General features: G+C 38.1%; 1 protein-coding gene across 1 annotated transcript in view; it reads right to left on the bottom strand.

Moving 5' to 3' along the window:
* Positions 1-27,112, bottom strand: part of LOC134677813 (RNA-binding protein 26) — a 54,077-nt gene that overhangs the window by 8,862 nt on the left and 18,103 nt on the right. The window contains exons 12-20 of the mRNA XM_063536241.1: positions 26,887-26,981; positions 24,602-24,729; positions 23,022-23,153; positions 21,497-21,640; positions 20,198-20,360; positions 10,840-10,958; positions 8,976-9,020; positions 4,557-4,640; positions 3,346-3,449 (exon numbers count right to left, since the gene is read on the bottom strand). Coding sequence (XP_063392311.1) covers positions 3,346-3,449; positions 4,557-4,640; positions 8,976-9,020; positions 10,840-10,958; positions 20,198-20,360; positions 21,497-21,640; positions 23,022-23,153; positions 24,602-24,729; positions 26,887-26,981 — 1,014 coding nt within the window. The remainder of the gene's footprint in view (positions 1-3,345; positions 3,450-4,556; positions 4,641-8,975; positions 9,021-10,839; positions 10,959-20,197; positions 20,361-21,496; positions 21,641-23,021; positions 23,154-24,601; positions 24,730-26,886; positions 26,982-27,112) is intronic.

Raw genomic sequence — 27,112 nt, 5'->3', positions numbered from 1 at the left:
TTTCATTTTTTCAATTTTTTTTGCATTATGGTACGGAACCCTTCGTGCGCGAGTCCGACTCGCACTTGCCCGATTTTTTGGTTACAGTACATGCAACGGTTACGGTTACGACTCGCTAATGAGTATCCGGCTTTATTTGTTCTAATACTTGTAATAGTATCATCATAATATCATAAAATGACCTGTAATACTTACCTGTGCCAACTGAAAGTACAACAAAACTACGGTAAAGCAAACAAGTCAAGAGAAGCAGAGTCTATAACCTCTAGCCGTCCATACGTCAAACCTCGCCAAGCAAAATGAAATTTTGATGTTGTCAACACAAAGTTCAAATTAGAATGGAACAGGAGACCATTTTATAGGTCTCTGGGCGGCTCGAGGATAATTGTGTGTTTTATATTAGCATAGCTTTCATTGTTATTAACATGATACGTAGATTACATAGTGACGAGTATTACATTGAAAGGTTGAATTTAAACTGTTGTAAGTAACAAATAGTTAATCAATTTGACGGTTTAACCATAGATAATAAATAAAATACGAGAGCTCACTCCATACTTCACTTTTAGTACCAAAAAGACTATAATTTTCGCAGTCGACATCTAGCATCGAGTAGCGGAATTATCAGTAATGCTACTTGATACTAGATGTTGCACCGACCGAAAAGTCAAATGCTCAACATTTTTCAGCTAATATTATAACCGGATTAACTGGAAGTCTATTTTCGACTCCTTCTGATTATAATATTAGTAGTAAATTGTTTTAGCAGTAACTTTTTCGTCAATAGCGACACTTGTGACATCGGCTCCAATTTCACCAAGGCTACAATTGTTTAGTGACATATGTCGAGCGACAATTGTCAAGCGACAGGTGACATATTACAATTTTATAAAATATTTTCTATAGAAATACTTACAAACATGACAGGCATTTTGCTACAATTGTATATTACAATTATGTTGTGAAACAAGAATTATTTTTTTAGTCGACATATTTGTAGAATTGTCGGTGAATCTTGACAGGAAATGAGTTATATGTCGGAATTTCGTTACAATTGTAGTGTTTCTTGTGACAATTGTCATAAACTTAGCAAGAGAAATATCTGTTTTCTCCGATATAATAAACTTTTTTTTAATAATTCAATGATGGTGGCAAACAGGAATACGGCCCGCCCGATGGTAAGCGATAACCGTAACCCATGGATGCCTGTAACGTCAGCAACAGTGATGTTTTACAATTGTCGCACCTGTCACCCTGGTGAAATTGGGGCCTCGTGTCAAGTAGATGATGATAGTTCCACTACTTGACGTTAAATGTCGACTACGAAATATTTCGCGTTTTAAGAAAACTGATGTATGGAGTTACTATTCTTTCTTTACTTATATTACTCTATGGCAGCGGTCGGCAACCAGCGGCCCGCGGGCCGCATGCGGCTCGTCAACCTGTCACTAGCGGCCCGAGAGCCGCCTTGGCTATTTTGTATGTAATAGTGACAAACGACAATGTCTCATAAAATCATAAATATTAACAAAGTACGGCCCGCGTCACCTCCGTTAACTACTATGTGGCCCTTGGCTGCTAAAAGGTTGCCGACCGCTGCTCTATGGTATGACCTACATATTCCCCTCAAGAGTATGGTACTAACACATAACAAAATCACCTGAAGATTAACATTGAAAGGTGACAATAATGCATCATAGTGCAACATGGGGCGTAAGTTGAATATTGCAAACGAGAGTAAGTTAAATCACTACGGCTTGCCGGAGCGATTTATAGACTCGAGTTTGCAATATTACTACGCCCCGAGTTACACACAATGTTTTTCATCACACTTGCGATACAAAAATTAAGAATAAAGACAAAAAACTGTTAACTATGGCACTAGAAACTTCATAACTCCCTAGGGAGAACGCTTTTTCTATAACTCCCGCTAAACCTGCGTGCAATTCCACATTTACTGAGCGAGTGTGATGAAAAAATATTTTATTCACGAGTTATTGATTAATGATTATGGAGACGAGTATCTATAGAGTCTGAAAACTACAATACTGAACTAAATGTGTAAAATCTCACCTTAGTTTTTTCTTCACAATGCGATAGCTTGGAAAATAATAATAAATGATTACTACTATGTTATGTGAGTATGTAAGGGTTTCGTATTATGATGTGTCACGATCAAGACTGAATGATTACAGATCTCTTTAAAAAAAACTAATTACCTACCTTCTTAAATCCTATACGGAGGAAACCGAATAATTTTAACCACGCATTTCTGAGGTCAAAAGAAGGTAAAAATGTAATATGGGTTTAGGTCAATTTAGCTAAAAAAATTTTTTTGTTGTTTTTTTGTTTTTTTAATTTTTTGAATGAATTTGTACATAAAAAATAAATGGTAAACTTGTCACTTAAAATTTATTTTTACATTTTTATTCGTAAAACCTACTTTTTGCAAAGTGTTACTTGTCACTTTTTGACATCTATCAATAAGGATATTTAGACTACGTCCCATAGCAGCAACATCGCCATCAAAAAGGCGTTTTGGACTATGTAACAAGAAAAACATGTTTTTTTTAGTTGGTATTAACTCTGTAACTAGGCGAATTTCAAAAAAGTTTATAGGAAATTTTTGTCTCTAAATATGACCAGGAATACGCAGTTGAAATTATTCGGTTTCGTCATGTTACACCGTGTATGTTAATATATTTTTCCTTTTTTATTGTGGGACGTACCACATTATTATGATCCCGCCGGGTCGCGGACGGGGAGCTATGAGTATGAAGGTATCGCGGCTGCTCGCGTATCTTAGCTGTATACTTTTGGTTTGTTTGTATGATTCTACTAGTTTAAAGTATTATTTTTTCACATCACCTATTCGAAACCTTTTTCTTCCTCGCTAGCAGGCATCAAAGTGGCACTTTTCTTCCCTGCTAGGAGGGATCAAAGTGGCACTTTTCTTCACTACTAGGAGGGATCAAAGTTGTACTTTTCTATTCTAGGACACGATTTTTTCTTTTCTGCATACTATTTTTTTTTTGGGTAAAATTATACATATTCTGGAACATAACAGTTTCCTCATATTTGTAGTGAAAAGCAGTATGTCTCACAAGGTATCAAAATAATTTCGTCTTGGGCGTTAACACTTGAATCCCTCATTACGCTCAGGATTCTACTTTAGAATTGATGGGAATATATCATTTTGATCCCTTGTAACACAAACTACTATTGTTGACTCGTAGAAAAATTATTATATACAATAGTGATATAATTTTTTAAGCTTATTTAATGTTTTTTGTATGTTGTAGGGTGTACCGGAGTATGATATAAAGGTATAATTATTATAGTTACCTCGAGTGTGGGCGGCGCGTGGCGGGGTGCACGGGGAACTGCAGCGCCATCTGTCGGCGCAGCTCCGCGATCCTCTTCTGTATGTCCGTCACGTCCTGCCCCTCCTGTAGGCACAAACCAGAACTTGTTACAAGGGTCGATCAACTATTTATTGTTGTTATTCTGTCCCATCAGCCAGGAGACAATAGTAGCATAGTTTCTTAGAAGAGCTGCTGTACCATGTTCTACAAACGTGCTTTCAGATGTCCCATTATGGAAAGGCCTTATAACTACCAAAAAATTCAAGTTTGGTTCATTTGAATACGAAATGTAATAAGTAGTATTTTAAGAGTGACCCAGGAGACCGTAACCATGACAACTAGTGACAAGACAAGAAAAAGTTGATTCACCCACAAAACAAATTTTAATAAATTAGCAATAGTTATTTGTTTTACAAGGGGGCAAAGTTGTTTAATCGCTCGTGCTAATATTGATGCCCGAACTAGTGAAAGATTCCAAAATTGAACCACAAGCGCAGAGAGTTTTTCGAAAAATGGAATCTTGAGCGTTGCGAGGGTTTCAAAGCACAAGGGTCGAACAAAATTTACCCCCGAGTGAAACACAAAATTTTTCACCACACCAACCCGAAGCAAATATTCAATGTAAAATATCAAACAAAATCAAACCAAATCAAATCCAAATTAATGTTATTAAATATTTATCATCCAAAATCATCATTTAAAAGTAAATTCTACCAGCAAACATCATTTGATTACTTTGCCTCACATGTGAATAAAATGCAAATTTGCTATCAGTATTTGAAGCGCTTGCACCAAACCAACTGCCACCGTTAAAACGTTCGCTAAATTTTATTGTTTAGAATGTTTCATAGATCATTGTTGCGTGACGTTGATCAGTCTGTTAACAGCAGACCAAAAGTATGGTACAATATTTTCGAGCGATGGCGCCATAACCTTTGGCTTACTCTGGAGTAGATGGCGTCAATTTCAATATTTAACAAACTTTGAATCCCAAACTAAATTATGTGGCCACAGTAAATTTACTGTCATCTTTCGACAGAAGATTAAAACTGTTAGAACGCCATTTGACTTTGATCCTTATTCTTTCACTGATATGTGTTAAATTTGTTCAATATTGAAATTGACGCCATCTACTCGAGAGTAAGCCAAAGGTTATGGCGCCATCGTCAAATTCTCTTTGACAAAGCTTACCTGCTGTTTGGTGAACATGTCCAACTCTGCATCTAGGATCTCTTTCTGCGCCTCTTCTCTAGTCTTTGGTTTTTTAGCGTTCGCCTGATGACAAATAAAAAATATTAGAAAAAAACCACATGTTGGCTGGAGTGAAAACATCGCGGATACGAGAGCAGAAGCAGACTGCTTGGATAAAACGAAATTAATAAATAGTTAATTCGATATTTTTGTATCATTCAAAATTAATTCTGATCATGAAAAACAAAAATTTTATATGTAAACAAAAAAGGTGAGTTAAATATAAGTAATATTATAAAAAAAATAGTTCGATTTTTCTTTGTTATTTTTCGTCAAAACTGGCAACAGGTATTAATTATGATTTATCATAAAATATTACCCAACTGAATGGTATTTGCCACGACAAAGTGTCGCAATGACATCATTGATCCAATATGAAAATGTGACGTTTTTAATGACACTCCCTCACTTTGTTCTATTTAGTCGCTACAAAGTTAGCTTATACGGACTCAATCGACCTAATAATCAGACTTTACTTACGTTTTACGTATTTATTACTATATGTACGCAAGGCCCCATTCGCACGGCAGCTTTTTCAACGCGCGTTAAAAAAGCGTTTGAATGACAAAAATGGATAGCCATGTATGTATTCACAAGACAGCGGTGGCGCTTGTTATCAAGCGTTGTTGGATTTTCGACTTTAAGCCTTGGTCGTTAAATCAAATTTAGAGTACGGACATATTCAAGTGCTTTTTTAACACGCGTTGAAAAAGCTGTCGTGCGAATGAGGGCTAAAGCGTATTCAACTATATTAATATTAATTAATGCACAATATGCACACACAATTCTACCAACTTAAATGACCAACGACCGTACAATGAATTGATGGATCTATGAACAATGAGTTACTCGTACTTATGCTCTAGTTTCCTAGGATAGCGGTGCCGTCATATAGCGGCCGTATTTATACAAATATTACGACATCCATATTTAGCCGTATTATTTAGTATAGAGACGTGACGACACCGTTGTCCTAGAAAAACCGATTTTTAGTGATGGATTTGGTAGTAGACATTATGAAAAACGTGTATACTATTTTTTATAACCGAAAAATTCCATTAAATACAATATCACATACTCGTTTCGTCACCACCAAATATTATTTACAATAATTACAATGAGGTCTGAGATTGTGTAAGTTAGAACAAAATTTTGACAGTTCCGAAGAACTGACAGGCCGATACAGGCGGACTGTTAAACAGTGGGCCCCTTAAAAAGTTCGCCAGCCCACAGGTTGAAAAACACTGGTCTACTTACATAATACGTAAGGTCAACCGGGATAAATGCGTCTCCTGTGGTAAATGCGTCTTTTGAATATATCTTTCAAACCCAACATAGGTATTACAACTATTGTAGGCGTCTACACCAAAATTTCTGTGACCACACTCCGAACAGGGAGGGTTGCAATAGTTCTAAAATCTTCCGTTTAGACCAGTGGTTCTTAACCTAGGGGTAATTACCCCCGTGGGGGTAAAACTGGTATTTTACGGGGGTAATATGCTAACCTAATATAACAATACAACAAACGTACACGTTTTATTTTTTATTACCATTGGGAGGAGGGGTAAAATCAGGTTCCCTAGTTAGTCATAGGGGTGACCGGACTGAAAAGGTTAAGAACCACTGGTTTAGACGAAAAGTTTAAAAGACGCATTTACCTCAAGAGACGCATTCACCCCGGTTGACCTTAATGACATTTACAAGAAATAAACCACCTATCTAATTTATGATAATATATGAATATGATTAATGGGATGTATGTTTTGTTTTGATGTTACATATTTATATTTAAAGGCCACATTTACGTACACATGCGTTTTGCAATGAGTTTTAAACTAGATTTGTCAGTGTATTGGGGTGATCAAATTGTACATATTTCGGTTACTCGGTGGTATTGCAATTTTATGTGTTGAGTTTATGTCTTGGTTTAAGTATAATTATGATATTTAAAAAAAAAGAAAGTTTATTTTAATTGTATAGCAAAGACAGTCATGCAAAAAACACAAAACAATAGAGTATATACGAAGAGGAAGCGAAACACGAAAAAAATATACAGGATGGTCAAAAAATAACCGTTGCCAGGGAGATTTTTAGATTATACTGAGCAAATTTTACTATGCGACCAATCCTGAAAACGGGAAAAAATAATTTGGCTGTTTCATACATTTTGGCTGGTCCATTTTCTATGTGAGGGTTATTTTTTTTTCGCGATTTCGAGGTTGGTCACATAGTGAAAGTTGCTCAGTATAATCCCAAAACCTCCCTGGCAATGGGAATGCAGTTATTTTTTAACCACTGTATATATTATTTTAAATATTTTTTTATTATTATTAGATTATTTCCATCAAAAACTGCTACATCTACAAACGCTCAAATAATAAAAATAAAAATATTAAAAAGGTAACTTGTGTTTTTAGTCAAAAACTCGGTCGCGAAGAGCTACAGTGGAAGTGTTTGTCGGTTAGCCATTGCAAACTGATCTCAGGTTACTTTCACCTCACAAAATGTAATGTGAGTGGCCCATTTAAAAAAGAAAGGGGACAACTAAAGTAATACCTATTTTCCTCTCTGAATATTAACATAATGGAAAACATTTTTTACACAATATATGGGATTTCCAGTTTCCAAAACGTCCCGCTTGGCGCGCTGTTCAAAATCCTATACGAAATGAGACTTGAGGCAAACGCGTACGTCCGACACGCAACCGAATGAAAGGACCCCGCAGCAAACATAGGGAAAAAGTGGTTTCAGTTAAATCTCACGAAATTTTAGTATGATGTTAATTTGGCTCTCCTGATTATTTTTTTATATGAGCACAACTCTCTCAGAAGTACCTATACTTTCAGAAATAATCAATGTAATTGTTTTATACAAAATATATGTTTGTTAACCATTTTTACGTAATTCCTCTTCCTGACAGTTGGTAACTGCACCTTATAACGTCAGTAACTGTCAGTGCGTGTCATAACAAAATATCGATTTTAGAAAACATGTCGCGTAAATAGAAAATTATATACTTGATTAATTGATTATTTCTGAAAGTATACTTCTGAGAGAGTTGTGCCCATACAAAATAATAATCAGGAGACCCAAATTAACATCATACTAAAATTTCGTGAGATTTAAATGAAACCACTTTTTCCCTATGTTTGCTGCGGGGTCCTTTACACTAGGGGGTCTCTTCGTGTATGCAAAGCGAATAGAGTGCCACTGTAAATTTACTGCCATCTTCCGATACAAAATAAAACTGTTAAAACGCCATTTGACTTTGATCTTTATTCTTTCACTGATATGTGTTAACGTATTAAATATTAATATTTACGCCATCTACTCGACTATAGGCCAAAGGTATGGTGCAATCTTTTCGAGCGATGGCGCCATAGCCTTCAGCCTACGCTCGAGTAGATGGCGTTAATATTAATATTTAACAAGTTCACACATATCAGTGAAAGAATAGGAATCAAAGTCAAATGGCGTTTTAACAGTATTAATCTGCTGTCGAAAGATGGCAGTAAATGTGCCAGGCGTGGCTCACTCCGCGTTTTCGTCGCTTTGCTACAGGTAGCTAAAAGTACACCCCAATTTTGGGGTTTGCCATAAGCCGCGCGTGCCGCTGTCGCCACCTAGCGGCCATTTCTGTGCTGATCGTGACAGACGCGTTTTGTTAGAGAGTGAGTAGCTACATACTTTACCATGACAGTAACTCTCTATTTTAAATGCTCTTTGGTGCATGTAATTGACTAATTGTGACACTCAAAAGCCCCGTCTCCATATCGCGCGGCAAACCATCGAACATTGGCTTGCGCGGCATCCGCGCGCAATGGATATCAGGCTGGCTCGCGAGTAGGGTTGCCTTACGTCCGGACATGTCAGGATTTTTTACCCTTTGTAACAGTTTTTCGATCAGGTCACGTGTCCGTCTTACGTCTTACGAATCTTACGGTCACGTGACCTGTCGCGAGTTTAAAATTTTTTCCCCATCACAAAAAGTGCACAGCGCCGCTAAAGAAGTTTTTACTTCAAAAATGTTTACGTGATATATTTATTACAAAGTTTACACACGCCTACGCCAAATCTCTGTTACAAGAAATGTCCGGATTTTTAGGGTGATGTCAGGATTTTTATCAGGCCATTTAATTATTCCATATGGCAACCCTACAGTCGCGAGCCAACTGGATGGCTCGCGCGGCAGCCCGGTATCAATTGCGCGCGGCCGCCGCGCGAGCCAATGTTCGACGGTTTGCCGCGCGATATGGAGACGGGGCTTAAAACGGTCAATACTGACGTATGCTATAAATAATAAATGTAGATGAGTATGGTGTACATCGCACAACCCATGCGTACATGTCCGGCCGATACCTGAGCCAGTTGCAGCCGCGAGAGGGAGCGCGCGACCGTCTCTTCCTGTCACACACCCGCACATTTCAGCAAACATTATAATTTTTCCACGGTTCTTTTTTAAATATAGCAATATACTTATGTATGTACATTATTTATTGTTGACATTTTAATTTTTAAACATATAGGGTAATTCGCCAGTAACTAGCCGGTTTTAGTAATCGGTCGCCCTAAACTAAAAATGAATTCTATTCACCTACGCGGTGTAACATGAGGAAACCGAATAATTTTAACCACGCAAGTTTAGGTCGATTTCGCCAAAAAAAATGTTGAATATATTTGTACGTAAAAAATAAATATTATTGGTAAACTTGTCACTTAAAATTGTTTCTTACTTTTTTTTTCGTAAAACCTACTTTTTCAAAGTGTTACTTGCCACTTTTTGATATCTATCAATAAGGATATTTAGACTACGTCCCATAGCAGCAACATCACCATCAAAAAGGCCTTTTACACTATGTAACAATAAAAACTTGTTTTTTTTTTTATTAATATACTGCGTCAAGCAAATCTTGTCAATAGCAAACGGCGGCAAATTTGAAAAATCGCGGGTTAGCAACACTCTGTTCGAATAATTCGAAAATCGCGTGTCATCTGAGTTTTATCTGTGGAATGTGGACCGCGAATGACAGCCATCATCTTCTTTGTTTACATTCTGAATCGATTCTATTTCAAGAGATATTTCTGTTGTGTCACCATTAAATACCAATATATTAAATAAGATTATGCTTAATCAAAGCTAAGGTGCCTACAATGCCTACAGTGCTAACTGAGAAAACTAATAAAATATTAAAATCCAGTAGGATATCTACCTTCTGATTTGCTGAAGCAATGATTTTATTCATATCATTTAACGGCATAATCCACTTCTAATTTTATTTTGAGATCTTCAAATTAGTTAATCATTTTTATCAACATCACACACCGCTTTTAAATTGTCCGTCCATACCTATTAATAACAATTTCAAACATTTTCAATAGAGAAATCCGCGAGTGACAATTTGAATTGACGTACGTAATAGGGCGCGTTCAGCGGAAAAAAAAGTTTTAGTTCGATGTACATTATACATTGCTGCTTTTCTTAGCGCAATACTACTCTTTGAGTGTTGCCCTACTTTAGTTTGCTTTACATTGCTACTGACAAGATTTACTATATTATCTCTGAAACTAGGCGAATTTCAAAAATGTTTATAGGACATTTATGTCTCTAAATATGATCAGGAATACGCTGTTAAAATTATTCGGTTCACTCATGTTACACCGTGTATAAACAGAATTCGTTTTAGTATAAGGTGGCCAATTATTGAAATTTTATACTAAAATATATTTATAGGTGAATAGAATTAATTTTTAGTTTAGGGCGGCCAGTTACTGGCGTATTACCCTAATATGTTATTAAATCTAATAAATCTACCATAAATATCAATTTAGTCTAGAGTCGGACCAAGAAAAGTCTGCAGCGGATTTAATAGCCCACGCAGTGCAAGTGTCATTTACGCGTCATAATGTCATAGAAGTTTGACGTTTAAAATAACACGTGCACTGCGTGGGCTATCAAATCCGCCGCACACTTTTCATGGACTGACTCTATCTGATTTTAGATCACACTCTGGTTTTTAATTATTTTACTGATGTCCAGTCAGCAGCAGAAGTTGCTAAGCGGGCGAGGTATTTAAAATTACCTTCACACGCTCTTATTCTCCTAACAATAGAGTCGCGTCAACATCATTTTGAACACCTCGCCCGCTTAGCAACTTCTGCTGCTGACTGTCCCTGTATTTCACCAGTGACGTAACAAAAGCAAAGCTCACTATAATCAACGTACCTGCATCTGTCTGAGCGTCCTGTTGTACGCCACTAACTCCTTCCGTAGCTTCTCGATGCCTTCCTGAGCGGAGTTGATGGCTTCCATCAGTGCCGCCCTCTGCGGCCCGGTCACGTTGCCTGGGGACAAGAAAATATAGGTTAATCATCTGGGCATTTTCACTTATAAGCAAACGTCGGACTATAGGGGGCAGTTTGAGGGCAAGGTAAGGTTTACAAAAAAATCTTAACTTACGAGTATTATAATACCTAGTATTTGTAACATAGTTAATTAAATTAGTTACCCGTTATCATTTATTCATCTTTAATGTGTAAATACTCTTTGAAGTGATGACTGATAGCCCACTGAAGTGGCCACTTAAAAAACAAATAAATAGCTGACATGCGTCATTATGACTGTTGTTCATACTTATATTTGTTGGTAGAGTGCCGTCTAATCAATAGAAAGATTTGCTTTATTTGTTAATTTGCATATCTATGTATTAGGTACCAAATACTAAGTACAAATACTCGAAAGTGAATTGATTGATTTGCGAACCTTACCTATCATTCTGACATGCCACGAAAATGCCCGCTGGAGTCCGACGTATGCTTATAAGCAAACGTCGGACTATAGGGGGCAGTTTCAGGGCAAGGTAAGGTTTACAAAAAAATCTTAACTTACGAGTGTTATAATGTACCTAGTATTTGTAACATAGTTAATTAAATTAGTTACCCGTTATCATTTATTCATCTTTAATGTGTAAATACTCATTTCTCACAGCTGCAATTGTCTGAGTGACGGATAAAGCCAAACGAACTTTTTAGCGATTTTGACTTATGTGTAGTTCAAGTACGTTTATAAATAACGCAGTTAATAATAATAAGTTAAAGTTAAAAAATAGTTAAGTGTCTGCATGTTACTAGGTTTACATTTTAATACCACTTATGTTCTCGGTGAGATATGTTTAAGGAAACAGCATAATCTGTATTGTACTAGTTACGTATATTCTATCCACATTGTTCTTCACTTGCATGCTTCTGTTCTATCTCCTTGTAATAAAATAAATAAAATAAATAAGTTAGTTCCTATGATATTTGGAATTTCACATTATAAATACTAGGTACCAAATACTAAGTACAAATACTCGAAAGTGAATTGATTGATTTGCGAACCTTACCTATCATTCTGACATGCCACGAAAATGCCCGCTGGAGTCCGACGTATGCTTATAAGTGTACCTTTTCGACGCTTAAGAATAAATACTAACTAAATTTTTTGACGTTTTTTACCTTTTAATACAGTTAGGTGCAGAAAAAAATAACTACAGTAGAATCCGTTTATTGTGACTCCGCTTATACTGACCAACAGCTTACTATGACGTAATTACTGTGCGAAGTTTGGTTTTCATATAAAATTCTTAGTGACAAATTCGGATAAGATGACTTCGCTTATATTATAGTGACAAATCGCTTACTATGACCGAAAAATCCCATTTTCATGAAATTATGTCCGGTTATACTGACACTTATGCTGGTTTTCGTGGCCGTCACCACGTCTTTCCCTGCGAGGACGTTTGGTGCGTTCGTGGCGTGTAAGGTATTTTAGTTTTGATCATCAGTAACAAGTTGATATTTGTTTCGAGTTTAATAAAACTTATTTCTCACAAAGGAATTTGAGATTAATTTGGAAAAAATAACAAAAATAATAAGTTGTACAACTATGTTTTATATGACATCCGCTTAGTATGACGTGTTTGTCACTTCCCTTCGATGTCATTATAAGCGGATTCTACTGTAGTACTATTATTTATTCTGTGACAAAAGCCAGACTTAATGCCAAAAGCGTTATAGACAATCTAATAAAATGTTCCCCATTCCGCGACTAGTGTGCGTCTACAGAGACACACACATATCAGTCGCAGTTTGGAGGTATTCTTATATAGCACGCTTATGACTCAAGCGTCGCGCATTGAAGGCGGGACGGATCTAAGGAGCGTGCGGATTAACTCATGTTTTTGTATTTGTATTTATTGTTTTGTGTTTTTTTTTTGCATTTTTTTGTTATTTTATTGTAGACTACTCTTTAGTTCGTCCCCCGGTGGCCGAATGGCACGCAACCGCGATAGCAGAGGACGCTGGTTCGATTTCAGCCACTGAGGGTCTTGGTCACTTTTTCTTAGATGACATTTTTTTCAGTTTTTCATTTTATTTATATTTTTTTGTTTATTAAATCCTATTTAGAAAATAGAAAAGCATAGATAAATGTGGTATTATCTATGAAAAGGGACCTTATTGTCGATGGCGCTTACGACAAAGACTTCGATGAATAAAATACGTAGTAGGTTGAAATTGGACATTCTGGCCCATTTCGGTTCGCTCGGTCCCAATTTAGCAATTAAGATTTTGTGAATACTGGAACATTAAATTTAGCTGTCTATCCACTGCGCAGGTCAATTTATGTTATGTGACGCTGATGAACTGATCAGTCATGTTGTGTTTGAAAACAAATCGGGTTCAAAGGTCCCTTTTTATAGTTTTTTATAAATAACTCGTAAACCGTGGCCTGTAGCAAAAAATGTTCTTATACATAAGTAATCTACATAAAATTCTCTACATTAAATATTTTATACACTTTTTCGCTAGGATCAATATTTAAAAAAATATTTAAGGGAGAAAGTTAATTATTAATATTTTTAATTGTTAATATTTATATTATAAAAATATTTTACATAAGTAATCTACATGAAGTTTTCTTCATTAAATATTGTATACAGTTTTTCACTAGGATCAATATTTAAAGGAGTAAGTAAATCAATTGTTAATATTTTTTGTAAATAACTCGTAAATGGTGGCTTGTACAAAAAAATCTTACACATAAGTAATCTACATAAAATTTACTACATTAAATATTCTATATACTTTATGGTTAGGATCAATATTTAAAAAAAAATTTAAGGGAAAATGTAAATGGAGAAGTGCACTGAGTTGGCCGTTTTATCCCAGGCGATGCCGCTTGGCACGATTGTTCCTTGGATCATACTTTATTGATATGTTTAATGTCTTAAGGATATTAACTCTTTGCTTCCACCCAAAAAGGGAGAGGGGAAATGCGATTCCGGCGGTACAATGCGGTCTGTTTCTACCTACCTGTAGCTATCAGGTCAAGTTTGGTATCATTTTCGTATAAACCAAGGACAAGGAATTCATTTTGAAATAATCGTTTTACTTTTTCATACCCATAAATACTCAAATACCTATTTCAAATACATTGAAAAAGTAACACTTTAAACTAGTCGTTCATACATTCGCACGGCGGTAGTAGATCCCATACAAATGGGACTATGGCCAAGGTTAAAGAAAACACCAGGCAAGTGCGAGTCGGACTCGCGTACGAAGGGTTCGTACCATAATGCAAAAAAAAAAGCAAAAGCAACCTTCTTTTGTTTCTAACAGCAGCCGCGGCCCACGATTACTCGTACGCGCCCCGGCCGCTGGGGCCCGGCGGGTTGGTCAACGATACCTCGTAACTCATGAGGCCCTGGTACTTGCTCCTTTCTAAATTAAATTTTTAGACAATTTTTTCTCAATTTTGGTCACCTCACCGTAGCTTATAGATATTTCATTGCAAGTTTGAGAAATGCACTATACAAATATCGGCGAGAAACGGTGTTTTCGGTGTATATCTACATGGCCTACAACCCTTCGTTTCCAGGCCTATATAGTAATGTACTATGTATTACGATACATTACGTTTTACAGTACATATGGCCCTTTATATTAGCAAGTAAATAAGTAGTATTAGCAAGATCATCACTCATCGAGATTTGCAATGATGACCACGACCACTCTGGCAAGAGTGTACCGACTAAGAAGAAGAATGGCCCTTTAAATTTTTGACGTAGTTATCTAGTTTGTTATTATTATCATCACCCAATGTGCTTATTATATCCGGGTGTCATAATGTAGCACCTGATGTACTGTTAACAGTTTTTCACTATTATGTCTATGACATTTATTCATAAAGGCTGTTTGTTTACAGAGAGCCTACCTCGATACGGGAAAATTTAAATTTTGTTATTTGTTCAAATATGAAAGAGTGATAAAGAGGCAGGTAACGATATTGTCGTGTTTCGGGCTAAGCGCTCAGTTTGTGCTAGTGGTGCTTATTTAAATTAAATTAGCTAACCCAAGAGTTCCCATTATATTGTCATTGACCTTCACTTGCTCAGATTTTTTCCTCTATATACATTTGCCACCAAATATAAAGTTTGTAGGTCATCTGGAAGTGGGTCCCTTTTATAACAAAACTTCCGTGAGACACTGACATATTTATTTATTATTATTATTACAACAAAACAAATTGCACCTTATAGCTAATGCCAAAGCGGCACAAATTGGAACACATTAACATCATAATGCATTAACACTATAAAGCAATAACACAATATACAGCTAAAACACAGGTATTCATTATGGCATGGTATTCTTAGGCATCTCTCTTTCTAATATCCTCTTGCATTCCATTGTCAATTTGTCACTCGCCCCATCGCAATCACAAAATCGCACTGTGGCTGCGACTTGAGCAGGGAGTTGAGTAGCGCGTGCGTGCGCGTGACCGGCGCCTGCGCATGCGCCTGCGTGCGCGCTCGGCCTCCCGCTAGCAGCGTATAAAGTATGAACAGGCGCACGCAGACTTCGACACAGAAGAATAGTACTACCGTACATAAAGGAAACTTCCTACAAAAACGAAGTTTGACAGCGGTTCAGGGTCGAATGATGCTGTCTCTTTCTAATATATGGCACTATCTGTTTCGGCTATTTAGGGTTGTCAAAAATCAAGTGATTATCTTATCTGTGGTTGTGCACGCAAAAGGAAGTCAAGTGGTGCCAACCCTAATAATTGCTCGGAGCAATTCTAAGCCAAGCGGAGCCGAGTTTGACCGAAGTCAAGATTTCGCACCCCTGACTTCGACAAGTTTTATACTATCAATTTTATTTCTAAAATTGCCAATTAAAATTTGGATAAAGAGAGTGACCTTTGTAACTGTAAGGAGTTATTCCCAAGTTGACCCTGTAAGAATAAGGTAGGGTACATGTAGGCAATCAAATAATTATATACATTTTAAAAGAAGTATTGAGTACAATGGAACCAACATCTATAATTTTTTAGTAATGACATTAAAAAATTATTTGATTAATGACTTTAAAAATTTCTGGAAGCAAACTAATAAATTGAGACCGAGGGCGGGCCTCCCTGTGAGTGTAGAGGGTGTTAGCGAGCCTAAGGAGATAGCTGATTTGTTTCAGAAGCATTTCAAGGTTGAGTCTCCCTTGGGGTCCTGCGGGGGCCCACCTCTGACGAGGTGTGTGCCTTCGGGGCCTCTGGTGAGAATTACAGCTAAGGAGGTGGCATCGGTGGTGAAGAACATGACGCGAGGGAAGTCGCCAGGACACCACTCCCTTAGCATTGAGCACCTGCAGCATGCAGGGGTACACTTACCTAGAGTACTCGCCATGTTCTTCAGCTTCTGTGTCAGCCATACTTATATACCAAGCGACATGATGAGAACCGAACCGTGGTAGTACCAATTATTAAAAACCGTACAGGAGACACCTCGGACATTAAAAATTATAGGCCCATTTCTTTGGCTACGATTGTAGCAAAGGTGTTGGATAGTGTGCTTGACAAACAGTTGGAAAAACACACGGTGCTTTATGACGCACAATTTGGATTTCGGCCGGGCTTATCCACCGAGACGGCAGTCCTTTGTCTTAAGCACACTGTCCGATACTACTCAGACAGGAAAAAACCAGTTTTGGCGTGTTTTCTTGATCTCTCGAAAGCCTTCGATCTGGTGTCCTATAACAGACTTTGGCAAAAACTGGCCGCGTAGCCAAGATGCCAATCGCTAACGCTCCGTAGCGATCGAAACGCAACTGTCACTATCACACTAATATGGAAGAGTGATAGAGAGACATAAAGCTTTTCGTTGTCGAAGCGATAGCGATTGTAACCTTGGCTAGGCCGGCTGTACGAGGAGACGTCTTTACCCGGGGAATTGGTGGAATTGTTCAGGTTTTGGTACGGCCACCAAACCAATATCGTTAAGTGGGCGGGTTCGCTATCCGATGAGTATAGGTTGGATTGCGGGGTCATGCAGGGGGGGCTTGCGTCGCCCAGACTCTTCAGCCTATATGTCAATCGGCTGATCGAGGAGCTTAGCAACACTATGGTCGGATGTTCAATAGATGGAACGTTCGTAAATAACATCAGTTACGCGGACGACATGGTGTTGCTAAGCCCATCGATCGACGCCCTTAGGACGCAAGTAGGTGTTTGTGAGCGGTATGCGGAGGCCCCGGGTCTCAAGTACAATGTCTAATCGAGCTGCTAGTTTTCAGAGGAAGAATAGTCCAATTAAACGACCAAATGTTACCTCCAGTGAGACTGAATGGCACTCCTCTTAAAGTAGTAAGAGAATTTAAGTACTTGGGACACTGGGTAACCGCATCGCTAAAAGATGACGTAGATGGGAAAGGGAGCGTAGGGTGCTGACAGTAAGAAGTAATATGTTGATTCGTAGGTTCGCAAGGTGCACTAGCAATAAAACCACCCTTTTTAAGGCGTACTGCCAGTCATTTTACACCTGCAGCCTATGGATCAACTTTACTCAAAAAACTTACAGCGCCCTACGCGTCCAATATAATAACGCTTTTAGGATGCTGTTGGGGCTGCCGCGCTATTGCAGCGCTAGCGGTATGTTGGCGGAAACGCGCACCGACGGCTTCCACGCCATCATGCGCAAGCGGGTGGCGTCGCTGGTGCGGCGCGTACGCGGCAGCGCCAACAGTCTCCTAGCCACTGTAGCAGACAGGATAGATGGCGCTTTCTGGGAGTACTGGAGTAGCCTACATGTCTATTAAATCTAAATAAAGTACATAACATAGGTAGTCACTAACATAGGTTAAGAGTAATAATAAGCTACTAATATATTACGGAAATTTAATTTCTGATATAAATAATTTAATTTAATTTAATTAAGCAGTTCAATAATTCAAATGAATTCACAAAAAGGCTAAAATGTTATTTATTAAACAGACCTTATTACTCCTTGCAGGAATATTTAGTAGTCAATTTATGTTAAAATGTCCTATAATATTTATTTATGTATTGAGTATAATTTACTTTCTCCCTTAAATATTGAAGGTAGCGAAAAAGTTTATAGAATGTTTAATGTAGAAAATTGTATGTAGATTACTTATGTATCAGAACATTTTTTGCTACAAGCTACCGTTTACGAGTTATTAAAAAAAAACAATAAAAAGGGACCTTTAAACTCGATGACTGATCAGTTCATCAGCGTTACATAACATAAATTCTGTGCCTCCAGTGTAAAAGGGTTAAACTCGAGTTTGTCCAAATTACAAATTTTGCCAGTACAAGGATTATTTCATGAAATTACACCTTTTGGGCTGACACCCACGGCCCTACGACTTCTAATTGCTGAGATATCGATTGTGCAAAAGGGTTAAAGTTTGCCAAAAATCTTAACCATTATGTTCAAAACGATTTATTTTTATATAATCTCGGTGAAAAAATTGGTACTTAAGAATCGTGTTACGAACGATGGTTAAAGTAAAGTTTAATCTTAGTGAATAAACTACATTTCAAGAAACATTCGGTGTAAAGAAATCAAAATTCACTTACATCTATTTCAACTACCTAGCCCAGTACGTGAATGACGGTAAAACTTAAGTTTTTTTTATTTTTCACAAACAATTTATAGGACGTCATGATGTGTAAAGGGGTATAAATAATTTACTTTGACCGTTTTTCACCATCTAGTTTCGCTAAATTGAGTTAACGATTATGGTTAATGTGCACTTAGATTCCTTTCCATATAATTTTTTTTAGTTGGTCAATGTTGTGCAAAACGGTGGAAGTCAAATATCAAAAAGAAAGTCCTGTAGAATAAAAGACATCTAAAAGGCTGATATGAAATAATTGTGCAACAAAAACAAAAAAAAACATAGATGGGGAACTAAGAAAAACAAGTACAACTGCCCTGTTGTCAGTACAACACTACTAAGTACAGTACAACATTACAACAGTACAACATTACTCTGTTGAAATTGTGAATGGTTCAGTAACCATTCACAATTTCAACAAATAAATTAAATATATTAAGTCACTCTTTAATTACATTAATATTATTCTTTTTGATTTGTTTTTTTTACCATCAATCTAAATAAAAACAATATTTAGTTCGCAAAATGGTTCCTTTACACAATACAAAAGTTCAAAAAGATTTTAGCAACAATAGAGAAAGTGCAGTTTAACCTTTTCACACATTATTTTTGTGAAAAGGGATATAAGTTGTTTTTGAAAGCCAATATTTCCGTTACTTTCACATAAGTCAGGTTAATTTAAATGACAAATTATAAATCATGACTTAAACTGTCTAAACCAAAAACAAAAACATAATTTTTTTAGAAACAATGCAGAGAAAACACGATTTGAAACGTTTTTCGGCCATACTGCAAAATTTAATTTTTTGAGTTTAACCCTTTTACACTGGAGGCACAGAATTGACCTCCACAATGGATAGACAAGAAAATTGAATGTTCCAGTATTCACAGAAACTTAATTGCTAAATTGGGACCGAGCAAACCGAAATGAGCCAGAATGTTCAATTTAAACCTACTACGTATTTTATTCATCGAAGTTATAGTCGTAAGCGCCATCGACAATAAGGTCCCTTTTCATAGATAATACCACAAATACTTGGCGCGGGTGGGACTTGAACCCGGGTTACTAGAGATTGGTAGATATATTAAGCTAATAGTGATACCACTGAGCCACCATGGTGACAGCTCAAGTGGACGAAACATGTCTTTGGTAAGACATTTAGGTACAGATGTAGTGCATATTTTCACGGAAACGTACCAACGTGTCTTGCTATTTCAGCCAGTCTCGGTACAAAAAGTACTGACGTTGACTGAAGTAGCATGACAAATACGAACGTTTCCGACAAAATACGATGGAAAACAATTATGCACTACATCTGTATAGGTAAACAGAATGTATTTATTATTTCAGTGATATGTGTTATGTGTATGTGTTGTTAAATATCAAAAGGTGTCGCCATCTAAACCGAAAATCGTAATTCAAGACCAAAAAAAGTAAGACAATGTTGCCACTGCAATAATTTGTTTGTAAAATAGTAAATTATTTTTTATAAATAATCACGCTAAGATAATTTATTTATTTGACCGAAGTCAGGAGTATCGCACCCCTGGTATAGACCAAAGGCATGGCGCCATCGCTCGAAAAGATGCGTTTTGGTTACGCGCACATCAAGTAAACTCGTACTAACCTCCTTCTAACCGTTGTATGAGTAAAACTTGCTGTTGTAACTGTGTCTCCAACAACGCCTGCGCGCGTTTGTGCATTTCCATCACTTGTTTGCTCTTCTCTATCGGTTTGGGCGCCTCTTTCTTCTTCTCGGCGCCGTTGGCTACGGCGACCGCTTCTTTCGCCTGTGAACAAAGTAATTATAAACTAGGGTAACGGTAGGGTAGGGTATAAATTATAAAACTGTACGGTCTCGTCGGTCTCTATATCTCTTCCTTTATTATTATTATTGGGAGCCTATAATGTCCCACTGCTGGGCAAAGGCCTCCCCCCACTTTTTCCAGTCTTCCCGATCCTGTGCAGTCTCTGGCCATTCCTTTAAAAAGGAGTCTAACTCGTCTCGCCATCGCCGACGTGGTCTGCCAAATCCTCGTTTTGATCTGGGCTGCCACTCTGTGGCGATCTTGGCCCACAGCTCACTCGGCATTCGGCAGACATGACCTGCCCAGTCCCACTTTATGAAATATCAAATTGTCCTACGAGATTAGATGGAGTTAAGCATTAGAAAGAAGGTAAGCGATCTTGACATGTCTTTTAATTGAGAAACGCTTTTTAGAAATCAGTAATTATTAGTTATGAAAGCAGAAGAATATAAATGATCGTATTAGATTCGTAATTGTTACATATTTGCCGTGACTCATTTTTAAAACGTGTTTCACCATTAAAAGACACATCAACATTGTTTACCTTATTTCTAATGCTAAAAAATAGCAACGCCACGCCATGAAGCCGCCGCCGGATTAGCAAGCTGAAGTGGCAATGGGCAGGCCACAATGCACGCAGAGAAGATGGCCGATGGGGTCGAAAAGTGCTCGAGTGGAGACCACGGACTAGCAAGCGCAGCGTAGGACGTCCACCCACAAGATGGACTGTAGCGACGGATTTAAAATCTGGTTCTATCTATTCTGGTACCAACAGAAGTCAACGAAAATTTCTGATTTGCTGCCTTGTCATGTTGGAGTTGTTTTTTTTTTATGATTTTGTTTTGCTGGCTTGGTCACCTGGAGAGGATGGGGGAGGATCGTCCTGTGAGAAGAGCGTATGTGGGGCACCCGGGTGGAAAACGTCCGTCTGGGCGTCCCAGATACCGCTGGCGTGACGAAGCCCTAGACCTGTCTGCCCTCGGAATACCCAACTGGCGTGAAGTGGCGCAGAATAGGGCAGAGTGGCGCCCTCTTGTGTCAGAGGCCAAGGTCCTTTTTGGGTCACTGGGCCAGTGATGTATGTATGTATGTATGTATATATGTATGTATGTATGTACCTTTTCAGCGGCGGCCTGCGCCTGCTTGTTGTCAGCGGTGGCCTTCATGTTCTCCTTGTTGATGAGCACCTTGTTGTGTGATGTTGGTTGTTGTTTGTTGGCCGGCTTCTGTTGTCCGCCGGGCGAAGCGTTCTCTTGTTTATTCTGGTAAATAATCAAATTTGTTACTTGAGTCCTTAGAGTATTTAATAACTGGAGTGGCCTTTAAGAGCTTACCCCTCTGCCGAAAAACTTGCACAATTGTGCAAACTTTTGTATGGACTGACATGGCTATTTACAAGTTACGTACAAATCATGTAGAAATAGCAATACATTTGACGTCTCCTCCCACGCAAAAATCGGCAGACTGTTTCGTACCGGAAATGACAGCCATGACGTCTCCAGTTTCTAAATGCTCTAAGCTTGAGTCACTCGTTCACCATTATAAAAAGCGCTGGTGGCCTAGCGGTAAGAGCGTGCGACTTTCAATCCGGAGGCCATGGGTTCAAACCCCGGCTCGAACCAATGAGTTTTTCGGAACTTATGTACGAAATATCATTTCATATTTACCAGTCACTTTTCGGTGAAGGAAAACATCGTGAGTAAACCGGACTAATACTAATAAAGCCTAGTTTCCCTTTGGGTGGGAAGGTCAGATGGCAGTCGTTTTCGTAAAAACTAGTGCCTAAGTCATTCTTGGGGTTAGTTGTCAAGGGGACCCCATGCTCCCATGGGCCGTAGCAAAATGCCGGGACAACGCGAGGAAGATGACTAATTTACCATGATTACGTTGCTATGGCCGATTGCTGAGGGGAAGGGGGAGGGACATACATTTAGTAAAAAAAAATCTCTAGGGGGGCAACCCCCCCGTCCCTGCTACCCCCAGCGACGCCTATGGCAGGCGTGCCGAAACTCCTGACTTCGGCCAAACTCGGCTCCGCTCGGCTCAGCATTGCTTCGAGCAATTGACCGTAGTTATGCAGAAAACGACCAACTCAATTTTTTTTTCAATGCAGAAAGAGACCAAAGCTACTGAGTTAGGGTGTAAGTCACTTTGACAAATATAAAAAGTTGGTCGCTTTCTACAGAACTACGGTCAATTATTAGGGTTGACACAACTTGACGTCCCTTTGCGTGCACGACCACAGATAAGATAATGGCTTGAATTTTGACAACCCTAAATAAATAGCCGAAAGGGATAGTGCCATATTAGAAAGAGGCAGCATGATTCGACCCTGAATCGCTGTCAAACTTCGGTTTTGTAGGAAGTTTCCTTTCTGTACGGTAGTACTGTTATTTATTCTGTGCCCATGGTATTAAACGTACCTCAGGGTTGTGCCAGAACACTTTGATGAATCTATTGTTGAGCACGGCCTCCGTGCTCTTGTAGGCCACGTAGGCCTCCGTGTGTGAGCACGTCATGAGCTAACATCGGATTCTTGGGGGCAAATTGTATGACGGATAGGGATCCCGTCATACAATTTGCCCCCAAGAATCCGATGTTTGGTTATGAGACCCCTGGGTCACTCCACGTTGTGATACGTACCTCAGGGTTGTGCCAGAACACCTTGATGAATCTGTTGTTGAGCACGGCCTCCGTGCTCTTGTAGGCCACGTTGGCCTCCGTGTGGTTTGAGAACGTTATCAGAGCGCCCTCTGGGTCGCCCTCGAAGCACACCTGTGTAAGGAAAACAGTTAATTTTTTAATTTATTTTTTAATTGGAAAAAGGTAAACATTTGACCACAATCTCAACTGATGGTATTTTCATAAATTTCATAATTTCATAAATTATTTCGAATATTCACTTAAATCGCTTATAAATGAACCCAACTAGTACCACGAGACTAAGAATCTTCTAGACCCAGTTTAGAGCAATTATTTCATGCAACCGATGATGCCAAAAATGCGGGGGTGCGCGGGACGAGGTGAGCGAAGTCCCGTGCCGTGATTGGTCCGTTCAAAGACACGGACGTCACACAAAGACGCAAAAATTACCGTATGCATGCGTGGCCAAGAAGGGACATGTATAATATTAGATTTATTAGCATTATTAATAGATGTAGCATAGATAGAGTTTGTTTTTGCATGCCAGTTGCTGGTGAAGTATGCATGTGCTTCTTAATTGCTAATCCATCTTTTGTATCACATTTATACATATTTGTACCATATTTTGATATTTGATATTTGGCAGAGGGGGTAGCGCGACTATGCTCAGTCTGGTGGATGTCTTGTCTGTGGTACCACGCGTCCGAAATGACAATGAAAAGTGAAATCTTTTCGAGCGATGGCGTCATAACCTTTGGCCTACTGTCGAGTAGATGGCGTTAATGTCAATATTTAACAAAGTAACACATATCACTGAAAGAATAAGGATCAAAGTCAAATGGCGCTCTAACAGTTTAAATCCTCTGTCGAAAGATGGCAGTAAATAAAATAATAAATAAATAATAAATATTATAGGACATTCTTACACAGATTGACTAAGTCCCACAGTAAGCTCAAGAAGGCTTGTGTTGTGGGTACTCAGACAGTGATATATATAATATATAAATATGTACTTAAATACATGGAAAACAACCATGACTCAGGAACAAATATCTGTGTCATCACACAAATAAATGCCCTGACTGGGATTCGAACCCAGGAACATCGGCTTCACAGGCAGGGTCACTACCCACTAGGCCAGACTGGTCGTCAAGTAAATGTACTATGGCTACATAATTTACCATGACAGTAACTCTCTATACACTCAAATTCTCTTTGATCATACCAAAAAGAATAGATAGTATAGAGGGGTCCTGTCATTGTTAATTTTGTAGTCCCAGTAAATTTACTGCCATCTATCGACACACGACTAAAACTCAAAATGAAAAACGTATAAAATTATCAAAAAGAAATATGGATAAATGATTTTATTATTTTTATATAATTTTGATCCATATTCATTCACTGATATCTATGTATTAAAATTGTTAAATATGAAACGGTGTCGTCACGCCATCTAGCCGAGCATAGGCTAAAGATGTGTGCGGCATCTATCCGAGAATGACTTTTCCTAGATTTCCGAGGCACGTTTTTTCCCTAGACTTTATTCATCTTATACATATGTCTTTGGTCATACTAACCTGTATGTTGACAATTTTGCCGAATTTCCCAAAGTGGTTGTTCAGATGCGTGATGTCGTTGAGACCTCGGGGGACCTTCTTCACTTCCAATGAGCAGTTCGCGCCAGAGTTCGGGGCTCGCGGTGGCACTGTAAACAAAGTAATTTCAATGGGTTTTTACAAGCTTTTATTTACTTTCACCTGTCCCGTTGTCTGTCTGTAATCAAATCTTGCAAGTTAAATTTGATCCACTTCCCGGTTTCCGATTGAGCTGAAATTTTATTATGCATGCATGTATAAATCAGATGACAATGCAATATTATGGTATCATCGAGCTGATCTGATGATGGAGACAGGAGGTGGCCATAGGAACTCTGTGATGAAACAACGCAACCTAATTGTGTTAGGGGTTTTTAGAATTGTCTCGATGAGTATTAGTTGTCTGTCGTAAGAAAAGTACAGTCATCGATAAAAGCTTGTACCAAAAATTAATTTTTTGCCAAAAATGTATGACTATAGTTCGTTTTTTTTAGCATTAGAAAGAACTTGCAAGAAGGTAAGCGATCTTGACATGTCTTTTAATTGAAAAACGCTTTTTATAAATCAAAACCTATTACTTATGAAAGCAGAAGAATATAAATGATCTTATTAGGTTCATAATTGTTACATATTTGCCGTATCTTATTTTTAAAATGTGTTTTTCAATTAAAAGACACATCAAGATTGTTTACCTTATTTCTAATGCTAAAAAAAACGAACTATAGATGGAGTCCATTTACGGTAGACTCGGACCTCGCTAAGTTTGCAATGATTTGGCAGAAACAACGCATACACATTGTATAGGGTATGGGGTCATCCATTAATTACGTTACACCAATTTCTAGGTTTTTTGACCCCTCCCCCCCCTCCTTGTCACACTTGGTCACATTTGGCAAACCCCTCCCCCCTAGTGTGACGTCACATTTTTTCTACGAAATCGCCAAATCGAATTAAGTAAGTACCTAAGTATTATTTATATTTTATCAAAATATTTTGCAGTTTGCAAGCAGTGGTGGCCGAGTGGATATGACGCCCGACTTTCAATCCGGAGGCCGCGGGTTCCAATCCCGGCTCGTACCAATGAGTTTTTCGGAACTTATGTACGAAATATCATTTGATATTTACCACTAGCTTTTCGGTGAAGGAAAACATCGTGAGGAAACCTGCATACATCTGCGAAGAAATTCAAAGGTGTATGTGAAGTCCCCAATCCGCATTGGGCTAGCGTGGGGACTATAGCCCAAGCCCTCTCGCGCATGAGAGGAGGCCTGTGCTCAGCAGTGGGACGTATATAGGCTGAAATGATGATGATGTTGATGAAATATTAGTAATTTTATAACCCAAAACTGCTTAGGAAAGAAAATTAAACGAATAAAAACGATTATCGTTTTAAAAACTTGTTATTTAAATGTACAGCGAATAAAATAATTTAAATAAATTTTCGGTTACCGATGAAGTTAAAGTGACGTCACAAAGTTTGTGTCTCCCCCCTCCCCCATGTCACAATATGTCACATTTTCTTGACCCCCTCCCTCCCCCTAAACGTGTGACGTAATTAATGGATGACCCCTATTTGACTATATTAAAAATAAATTATTTTACACCATGCAAGAAATAATCACCAGAAACGTAGACAGCAGTTATTTTTAGACACAATTATAAAACTATAAAGAGTAGGTAATTTGATTGTGACGTCACATGCTAGTGTTTCATATAACTTCCATAGTAGCAAATCCTTTTGACACTTCGAAAAAAGAAATTGATTTGACTAGTAGTCAAATACCATATTTGCGCGGAAAAGTTATACAAATAAATTTTCACCACACCAGCTCAGAAAGGCTTACTTTGCACTTTGAAAACGAATAGCAAAGTTGCATTTTATCCACATGTGAGGCAAAGTAATCAAATGCAAATTTTGAGTTGTTTTCTTATATTTGCTGGTAGAATTGACTTTTAAATGATGATTTTGGATGATAAATATTTAATAACATTCATTTGGATTTGATTTGGTTTTATTTTGTTTGATATTTTACATTTAATATTTGCTTCGGGTTGGTGTGGTGAAAAAATTTTGTGTTTCACTCGGGGGCAAATTTTGTTTAACCCTCGTGCTTTGAAACCCTCGCAACGCTCAAGATTCCATTTTTCGAACCACTCGCTACGCTCGTGGTTCAATTTTGGAATCTTTCGCTTGCTCGGGTATCAATATTAGCACGAGCGGTTAAACAACAACTTTGCCCCCTTGTAAAACAAATAAATATACTCACTTCTGCCGCCGAGGCGGTTGTAGTCGAAGTTTTTCTTGTTGGGCGCCGGCGGCCGCATGGGGCCCGGCGGCGGCCCGGGCGGTGCCGCGTGTAATCTGCCAAATTAAAGTCTGTCAGCCATTTCCGTCAGTAGAAAAGAGCGTCAAATTTAGAAAATATAGTCGCGAAGGTTTATAGTCCCATAGAAAATACTTATTTGGCGCCTTTTTTTTGACCGGCTATAAAT

This window comes from Cydia fagiglandana, chromosome 27 (genome assembly GCF_963556715.1).
Source record: "Cydia fagiglandana chromosome 27, ilCydFagi1.1, whole genome shotgun sequence".
In the NCBI taxonomy this organism is placed as follows: Eukaryota; Metazoa; Arthropoda; class Insecta; order Lepidoptera; family Tortricidae; genus Cydia; species Cydia fagiglandana.
This window is presented reverse-complemented; position numbering and strand designations above follow the sequence as displayed.